The following is a 9889-nucleotide window of genomic DNA, read 5'->3' as shown; positions in this document are numbered from 1 at the left end:
TGCTCCAGCTAGGCCAGAGGCCATAATCCCAAACGCCTACAAGGCCTATAGATTGAGTGAATCAATGTATTAGTTTCCATTTGTTAGCTGTAACAAATTATCACAAATTTAGTAGCTTAAAACAACACAAACTTTATCTTGCAGTTCTGGGGGCTCGGAAGTCTGAAATGAGTGTCACTGGGCAAAACTAAGGTGTTGACAGAGACCCATGTTCCTTCTGGAGACACTAGAGGAGAATTGTTCCCTTGCCTTTCCCAGCCACTTGCATTCTTTGGCTTGTGGCTGCATCACTCCAACCTCTGCTTCCATCATCGTATCTTCTCTGATGTTGACATTCCTGTCTCCCTTTGATGAGGACCCTTGTGATTACATTGGACCCACCCATATGATCCAGGATCATCTCCCTACTTCAGGATCCTTAACTGCAGACGCCCATGTGCTGCCACAACGTCTGTTTCCATCCCAGTGTTATTTGTGTGTTTGTGTGATAGTCTCGATTCTAGTCGGAACTCAGACACTCATTCTCCTGTCTGACATTGGGCAAGTCCCTCTCCCTTTCTGGATTTCAGTTTCCTCAACCATGAACTGAGGTGCAGAGGGAGGGAACAAACAAGGAAGCCAGGCAGGTGGGAGAGAAACAGTTTGTGGTAAAGACTCAGGGCTGCTTTGGTTTGACAACATTCAGACTTAGTTCGTGTTCACAGACTGTAAATTTAGCAGAGTGTAGAGGTTCACGTAGGAGAAGAAGAGGGGGGGAGGTATATTTTGGGTTGCTTTTACATGCATCTTTATTTTTAAACTTCCATTTCTTGCACCTCCCTTGGTGTCTTCCATCTTCTGTTCAAATGCAGAGAATGGAGGCACATGCTATGTTCATTGTAGAATCAATGCCCAGGGAAGCTGGCATGTCTTTTTGTTTGGAATCTGTCTGATCCATTCATTATCTCAGAGCCTGGAATCTTCTCCAGCAACTTCCTAGACATCCAAGGCTTCAAAACCCTGAAAGATAGATATAGCTTCTCTTTCCCCACCAGGCCAGTGTAAACACATCCCTGGGTGACATTCTTTGCTGACAATGACCTGACTATGGCTTGTGTTATCTCATCATTCCCCTTCAATCCTTTCAGTCCAAACACTCACAGTGGCTCCAGGCCCAACTTGCATTCTAGAGGCCTGGATCATTTTTTTGCCAATTAAAAAGCTGAATCTAAAACATTCCTTCTACGGAAATAATCTGTGCATTTTACCCTGAGCCATGGCACATTCACCCGTCTCTCCAAACCATAAATGTCAAGCACTCTGGACGGTTTTAAGTTTTAAAATTTTTGGATGCTTTTACAAATGCCTTGCAACAGGACTACCTTCTGGTGCCAGCCACAGCTTATGAAGTGTCAAGGGTGGGTCTTCTGGATGGACTCTAGATACAGACAAAGCATTCACTTGATAAGTCCCTTTCTGAAAACCACCCATGATGGAGTCATAGAATCCCAAAGACCACTTAGGCTGCTGCTTCCCAAATATAGCTGTGCATCAGAAGCATATGGGGAACTTAAAAAATTCCTGGATCACAACCAACATCTAATAATTTAGAATCTCTGAAGGTAAGCCCAGGGAGATTATGAAGTTTTGCTTTTTTTTTTTTTTTTAATGCTCCCCAGGCAATCCTGATGCACAGCTACATTTGGGAACCACTGGTCTAGTTCAGTCCTTATCTGGTATTCTCCTCTATAGGATTTTGCCAAGTGGTTTTATATCCCTCCTTGTACTCCTCCAGTGATGGGGGACTCACTGCCTTTCAAGGCAGCCCCTCCCACCCATCCTTAGCCAGCTCTGCTTTGTCATGAAGTTCTTCCTCTGACCCCGTTAACTTCCCCTCATGGGTCTGGCTCTGTCTTCTAGGGCCCCACAGACTATGTTTTTACCCTTTGGAGATTTGGAGGGTGAAATGCTGTCCCTTGAGCTCTGAGGGATGGATACGCCCAGTTCCTTCAGCTGCTCCTCACAGGACGCAGCCTCTCCCAAGGGAGTCACTTCTTGTTTGCTGCTGGCCTCTCACACCTGCCACAGCTTTCCAAGTGGTCTGACCATATGAAGACTGACTGATACTTGCTTTGTCATAGACTCACTGCCTCTATCAATGAGGCCTGTTAATAGTTGACCAAATAATCCTTAAGTTAATCTACCAAGGAGTGCCATGCCAAGTGCCCAAGGGGTGCTAGGCTGGCCATGTGCTGTGTGGGAGGCAGAAGGGGTTTTGCAAGGGGCCACATGGTTGCTGGGAAAACATGAACATAGATGTGGCAAGACACAAGATGTAGTGCTTTTAGTGAAGAACTAAATTTTGCCTCAAGGACTGTGAACATCCTAAGGATGACATGGTAACAAAAGATTGCATAGAGATGTAGCTTAAGGAAAGAATCATGTGAATTAGTCAGGTTCAACAGGAAAATGTGAATACTCTAAATATGTGGAGAGGTAAAGAGTTAATACAGACATTGGGTGCTGACAGAATTGCTGGAAGGGCCAGAGGGAGGGAGAATCAGGGAGGACTCGACCTTCAGGACTGATGCCCAGAACGAGATGGATGTGGCCCACCAGCGTTGTTATTCTCTGAGGCCACCTCTGAAGCTATTTAGCTCAAGACACACCCCTGCAGCCATGATTCAAAGAGCAAGGGAACAGGTAGCTGGAGTCAAGGAGCTGCAGTTGCAGTGGCCACCCCACACCCAGGAAGCTGGAGAAGGATGCAGAAAATCCTCATGTTTCTGCCATCATGCTAGTGATGACCCAAGGGGGCAGGACAATACCCTCCACCTTCCACATGTGACAGGGGTACTGCTAATTGGCACCACTGAGTTCACATCTGGAACTCTAGCTGCAAACAAGGCTGGGAAACAGCTTGTAGCTTCCCAACGTCTCCAACCAGAAGGAGGGTGCAGTGTAAGTGAAGTGACTGAGAGATGCAGGTTCTGGATTTAGCTTCCTTTATGGCAGCAACAAGATGGAGACAATCTAAATGTCCATCAACAATCCACCCTACCATGGAATTTTACACCACCCCGGAGAGGATGATGTCTTTTAATTAGTGACCTGAGAAAATGTTCATAATAAATTGCTGTTAAAGAAAAAAAAGGTAGCAAAATAGAGGTCACCATATGATTTCATTTTTATTAAAAGAATTTTTGAAAAATGCAGAGGAAAAAATACCAGCAAGATGAACGGCAACTTTGGGGTGAAAGGATTGAAAGTAATATGTTTTCTTCTTGTATCCTTTTCTGTGTTTTCCAAGCTTTCTACATTGCACATATACTCTTTATGTCCTTTAAAAAAAAATGCAGCTTTTAGAAACACATATAAAATCAACTGGGAAAAAGAGCAGAGAGAGTGGAAGACAGTCAAATTAGTGAAACAAGGAAAAAACTGAGAGAGAGGGGAGACCCAGAAGGGGTTAAGGAGAAGTTCAAATGATGGTAACCTAACAAGCGCCTCGTGTTGCAAGAAAGGAAAAATACAATTGGGGTCCAGTCTCCGATTGCTGTGTGACCTGTGAACTCCTACCCATTCGGGCCTTAGGACTCCAGCTCTGAGCGGCGATGCGAGAGGAGAGCGCTGGCGTGTTGCGGGATACCCCGCGGGGTACGGGGCGCTGGGACGTGGGAAAGGTGGGGCGCTCCCCGCCCCCAGTCCCATCACCCCAGTCTCAGCAGCCGCAACACGCCTGCGCCCGGAGGGAGGAGCTGCCTTAGCAGCGGGGCTGGAAGTCGGCGGCGCGCCAGGCGCAGGCGGAGCCTCATTGGTGGCTGAGCCCCGCCACTGCGCGGAGGCGGGGCCTGCGGCAAGCGGCCAGTTAGAGGCCAGGCTAGACCTGTGAGAATCCGAACCTGCACCGGAGCGCGAGCGCCAGCCTGCTGCAGGTAACTGGCGCCCTTCCCACTCGGCCCCCCGGGCAGGCCGCAGCTCCCCTTCCTGCAGTGGAGGCTTCCTCTCTGGGTCTCGGCTTACCCACGTGGGGGCCGGCCTTTCTGACCCGGAGGCGTGCACTGTAGGAACCTCTTCACGCTTCCCACCCCTCCTTCCGCACCCGGGTCCCGGGTGGCGCCTTATCGCCCCGTGGACTCACACCCTCGAAACCTTCCCAGTTGCTCGGCCTCATCGCTCCCGCCCACCGGACCCATTTTGTTGGGGAGAGGCAGACAATAAACATAGAAGCATGTACATCTACTATTTGGTATGTCAGATGGGGGAAGATAGAGCACAGTATGGGGGAGAGAGAGTCCTGGGGCTGAGGAAAGTTGCAGTTTTATAAAGGGTGCTCAGGGAAGGCCTTACTAAGAAGGTGACATTTGAGCGAAGACCCAGAAGAGGTGAAGGAGTGAGCAAGAGGCTAGATCGGACATGATAGAATTGAACCAGAGAGTTCTTCAGGGCTTCTGTAGCCCTTATGATCCATGTTTTCAGAGGTGACACCCCTTTATGCTAGAATCTTGGAACATCTGAGCTGATGGGCCTTTGGGGGACCCCTGCTTCCCTCTCCGTGTTCACCCTGGCTCCTGTCCCTCTCCAGAGCACTCAGCATGCTGCGCTTCCTGGTGCCCCGGCTCTTTGCCTGGGCCGTCTGGCCACCCCGTACTCCTCAGCAGCAGCCCTCCCCAGCCCCATCCCGAACCCAGACATCCGCTACAACCAGCTGTTCATCAACAATGAGTGGCAAGATGCGGTCAGCAAGAAGACCTTCCCAACAGTCAACCCTGCCATGCGGGAGGTCATCGGCCACGTGGCTGAAGGGGACCAGGCTGACGTGGATCGGGCGGTGAAAGCAGCCCGGGAGGCCTTCCAACTGGGGTCTCCATGGCGCCGGATGGATGCCTCAGAGCGGGGCCGGCTGCTGAACCCCCTGGCTGACCTAGTGGAACGGGACCGTGTCTACTTGGCCTCACTGGAGACCCTGGACAATGGGAAGCCTTTCCAGGAGTCTTATTTCTTGGACCTGGATGAGGTCATCAAGGTATACCGGTACTTTGCGGGCTGGGCTGACAAGTGGCATGGCAAGACCATCCCCATGGATGGCGAGCATTTCTGCTTCACTTGGCACGAGCCTATTGGCGTCTGTGGCCAGATAATCCCGTGGAACTTCCCCTTGGTCATGCAGGGCTGGAAGCTGGCCCCGGCACTTGCCACGGGCAACACTGTGGTCATGAAGGTGGCAGAGCAGACCCCCCTTTCTGCCCTGTACTTGGCCTCCCTCGTCAAAGAGGCGGGCTTTCCCCCTGGGGTGGTAAACATCGTCACAGGCTATGGCCCCACAGCAGGAGCGGCCATGCCCATCACATGGATATCGACAAAGTTGCCTTCACTGGCTCCACCGAGGTGGGCCACCTGATCCAGAAGGCGGCCGGCGATTCCAACCTCAAGAGAGTCACCCTGGAGCTGGGTGGGAAGAGCCCGAGCATTGTGTTGGCCGATGCCGACATGGACCACGCCGTGGAGCAGTGCCATGAAGCCCTGTTCTTCAACATGGGTCAGTGCTGCTGTGCCGGTTCCTGGACCTTCGTTGAAGAATCCATCTATGATGAGTTTCTCGAGAGAACTGTGGAAAAAGCTAAGCAGAGGAAAGTTGGGAACCCCTTTGAGCTGGACACCCAGCAGGGGCCCCAGGTGGACAAGGAACAGTTTGAACGAATCCTGGGCTACATCCAGCTTGGCCAGAAGGAGGGGGCAAAACTTCTGTGCGGTGGGGAGCCTTTTGGAGAGCGAGGCTTCTTCATCAAGCCCACGGTCTTTGGTGGTGTGCAGGATGACATGAGGATTGCCAAGGAAGAGATCTTCGGGCCTGTGCAGCCTCTGTTCAAGTTCAGGAAGGTGGAGGAGGTGATTGAGAGGGCCAACAACACCAGGTATGGCTTGGCCGCTGCTGTGTTCACCCAGGACCTGGACAAAGCCATGTACTTCACACAGGCACTCCAAGCTGGGACGGTGTGGGTAAACACCTACAACATTGTCACCTGCCACACGCCATTTGGAGGCTTTATGGAATCTGGCAATGGAAGGGAGCTGGGGGAGGATGGGCTTAAGGCCTACACAGAGGTGAAGACAGTCACCCTCAAGGTTCCTCAGAAGAACTCGTAAGAACGGCTGCCAGGGAGCACCAACTCTAGTCCCAGGATGCCAATACCACCTACCAGTGGTTGCCAAACAGTTTTTTAGCCACGGACCCCCTTTATTTGTTCCAGATGAACACTTAGAGGGAACCTCAACAAATAAAGCAATTAAAATGAGAGCTGCTCTAGTTAAAGCAGGGATGGGGGCTGGGCTCAGCCCCCACCAGCACTCCAGCCCCCTTGGTGGCCCTGTGTTACTTCCATGAAACCTTAGGAGTTGAATGAAACCTTAGGAGTCTCTGAAAGACAGATTAAGAAACACTGATCCAGACCATGGCTCTCAGTTCTTCTTACTGATCCAAGGACTTCCCGGTAGATTTAACTGATGTCTTAGTGGGTAGACTCATCTCAGACATGGGATTGGAAGGCATTAGGAGTTTTAAGCTAGACCCCATAATCTTGGCCCCATTCTTCAGTGACGTACCCTAAAAATCAAGGCTGCTTTTCTTTTTCTAAGTACCAGTTGCTGACTGGTTTGACTGCTTGCATTGCTTCATTTTGCTACTGATTGTCCTTAATTTGAGGGAAGGGGTAGACAGAAAATGCATTTATATAACCATTCACTTAAAATAAGCTCAAACAGGGGCTTCCCTGGTGGCGCTGTGGTTGAGAGTCTGCCTGCCGATGCAGGGGACACGGGTTCGAGCCCTGGTCTGTGAAGATCCCACATGCTGTGGAGCAACTAAGCCCGTGCGCCACAGCTACTGAGCCTGCGCGTCTGGAGCCTGTGCTCCGCAACAAGAGAGGCCGCAATAGTGAGAGGCCTGTGCACTGCGATGAAGAGTGGCCCCAGCTTGCCGCAACTAGAGAAGGCCCTCGCACAGAAACGAGGACCCAACACAGCCATAAATAAATTAATTAATTAAAAAAATAAAATAAAATAAAAAAGCTCAAACAGCTCTAATGTCCATCAACTAATGAGTGGATAAACAAAATGTTTCTATGGAATATTTCTTATACTGTTCAGCCTTAAAAAGGAAAGAAGTACTGACACATGCTACAATGTGGGTGAATCTTGAAAGCATTATGCTAAGTGAAAGAAACCAGACGTACAAGGCTACGTATTGTATGATTCCATTTATATGAAATATCCAGAATAAGCAAGTCCATAGAGACAGAAAGTATACTAGTGGTTGCCAGGGGCTGGGGGAGGAGGGAATGGGGAATAGCTGCTAATGGCTATAGGATTTCTTTTGGGGAGGTTTTGAAATGTTCTGGAGTTAGTGTTGATAGTTGTACAACTTTGTGAATATACCAAAACACACTGAATTACATACTTTAAAAGGGTGAATTTTATGATATGTGAATTAATTTCAGTTAAACTCACACATTCTGTTTACAAATCAATTTTGTATCAATATTCTTTTGCTGCTGAACATTTTACAGAGTCTTGGGGATGGAAGGGACCCCAATAGTCAGAAGTCCCCTCCATAATATTTCTAGTTTTGATTTTGTTTTCTCTCACCTGAGTGACAAAGTGCAACTTTAAGACCCACAGAGCAAAGTGCTAGGTCCTGCCTAGAACCAGTTTATTTCAGCTCTCATTTCAAGGCTTCTGCTGGCATTGTCCCTCCAACCCTCACCAATACACACCAGCCCTCAAGCCAAGCTCAGCGTCAGGGCCATCCTGACACACTAGGGTTTGGGGAATTTCAAACCTGAGAGTTCAGTCCGTTTGTTGTTAGTCTCACAACTCCATTCCACAGCTGATGGGAGTGCGACCAGGTCAGCCAGACCCCGATTCAGAAACAGAATGCTGATCCTCTCTCTCCTTGTCTTCCATCTTTCTAGACCATGCTGCTCGTGACTCACCATACTTTTAGGTCCACTCAGCCTTGTGAATGCACCCCCCCACCCCGTCATCTCTTTAACACCCCATTATCTCACCTAGGCATTGAAACGATTTTGTTCAGTATCTTACCTTGGAGTTGGCCTGAAACTGCTTCCTGAGGACTCAGGGTCTGTTTGGTCCCTTCATCTCGCCTTCCTAGGATCTCCTTTCTACACCATTTGTCTAAGGCTGGGGTGACCCTGACTGCCCCCACAAAGTGCACATTTTACCTAGTTTTCTTGGAGGCTATTGGCACTTTCCACCATGGCCAAAGTTTCTCGTGAAGTAGGGAAATGAGTGAGTGGGTGGATGTGTCAGTGGGGCCTCTAATGATTAACATGCAACATCTCAATGTTTTAACAAATTCATTCCTCATTTGCTTCTCAATACTTCTAAACCGGACTTCCCTGGTGGCGCGGCAGTTAAGAATCCGCCTGCCAATGCAAGGGACACGGGTTCAAGCCCTGGTCCAGGAAGATCCCACATGCCACGGAGCAACAAAGCCCGTGCACCACAGCTACTGAGCCTACACTCTAGAGCCCACGAGCCACAACTGCTGAGCCCGTGTGCCACAACTACTGAGCCTGTGCTCTAGGGCCCGCGTGCTGCAACTACTGAGCCCGCGAGCCACAACTACTGAGCCTGTGTGCCACAACTACTGAAGTCCGCATGCCTAGAGCCTGTGCTCCACAACAAGAGAAGCCACCGCAATGAGAAGCCTGTGCGCCGCAATGAAGAGTAGCCCCCGCTCGCCACAACTAGAGAAAGCCCGCGCACAGCAACCAAGACCCAACACAGCCAAAAGTAAATAAGTAAAAAATAAGTAAATTTTTAAAAAAATTTCTAAACCAAAGAGGAGTTTTGTAGAGGGTGTCCCAGTATGGGGTGGGACTGGAAAAGGATAATCTTCTAGGTCCCTCATTTCAGTCCCTAAGATTCTGAGACTGAGGAGTCAAATAGGTCAGATTCCCAATCAGCTCAGCCCCCAAAATCCCTCTGTTCTCATCACCATTGCTCTGAATGCGGGGAAGTGTGAGCAGGGAGGCTGAACCGGGCATCATTACTGAGTGTGGACACTGCCTGCATGATGACTTCACTTGGTCATAGACGTTGCAATTCCGGGGCATCCACCCATTCGACAAACTTATACCAAGCACTTAGTTTGTCAGTCTCTATGCCTTACATGCCTTTGAAGTCTCACAATAATCCTGTCAAGGAGGCAGTGGGGTTACCCTTTTTTTCAGAGGAGGAAAGAGAAGCTGAGAGGTTTCGTATGCAGCTCATTTGGAGTAATTTTCCCATGTGCCTACACTATGGGCCAGGAGGAAGGTGTGATACTGTGATTTATAATGAGACATATATATTTGGTCTTCATGCATTTCTGGCACAGCTCCTAAAACCCTTGGAATTTCCTAAGTGATGAGAGTGATAAAGGTGTTTTTTGTTATGTTAATGAAGTGACTTTTGGGCCTTGTCCCGTCAGAAGCACAGGTAACAACTTGGACTTGTGACTGGCCTCTGAAGCGGGGGTGGGGGGGTGTCGGGACGACGACGACGACGACGACGGACGGACGACAACAGTCTAGTAAGACTGACCCCTAAATGGGATTTGACACTGTCTCTGGGTAGTGTCAGAATTGAGTTGAATTCTACTACCTGATTGTGTCTGAGAATTGCTTGTTGGTATGGGGGAACCCCCTTCTGAGCAGCACACACTTTGGAATTGGGTCCAGGAGACAGGGGAGGGGGAGGCAAACTAAGAGCACATATAGTCAAACCCTGAAGCCTGGAGAGCCCACAGCAATGCCAAACAATCCCAAACACCCAACCTCTTTGCTGGAGCCGTCAGGCTGCTGCTCCATCACCCAGATGCCAGGCCACTTAAGAACTTCAGTTTGGG

The 9889-nt window shown here is 49.5% G+C and overlaps 1 protein-coding gene across 1 annotated transcript; it reads left to right on the top strand.

The window, feature by feature from the left end:
• The first annotated feature begins 4574 nt into the window (after positions 1 to 4574).
• Positions 4575 to 6791, top strand: ALDH1B1 (aldehyde dehydrogenase 1 family member B1). The gene is given in 3 exon segments (XM_032635381.1): positions 4575 to 4605; positions 4608 to 5315; positions 5318 to 6791. Coding segments are annotated over 3 exon segments (1548 nt in total). The 3' UTR covers positions 6127 to 6791.
• The last annotated feature ends 3098 nt before the right edge of the window (positions 6792 to 9889 follow it).

The sequence above is a fragment of the Phocoena sinus genome, chromosome 6 (assembly GCF_008692025.1).
Source record: "Phocoena sinus isolate mPhoSin1 chromosome 6, mPhoSin1.pri, whole genome shotgun sequence".
In the NCBI taxonomy this organism is placed as follows: Eukaryota; Metazoa; Chordata; class Mammalia; order Artiodactyla; family Phocoenidae; genus Phocoena; species Phocoena sinus.
This window is presented reverse-complemented; position numbering and strand designations above follow the sequence as displayed.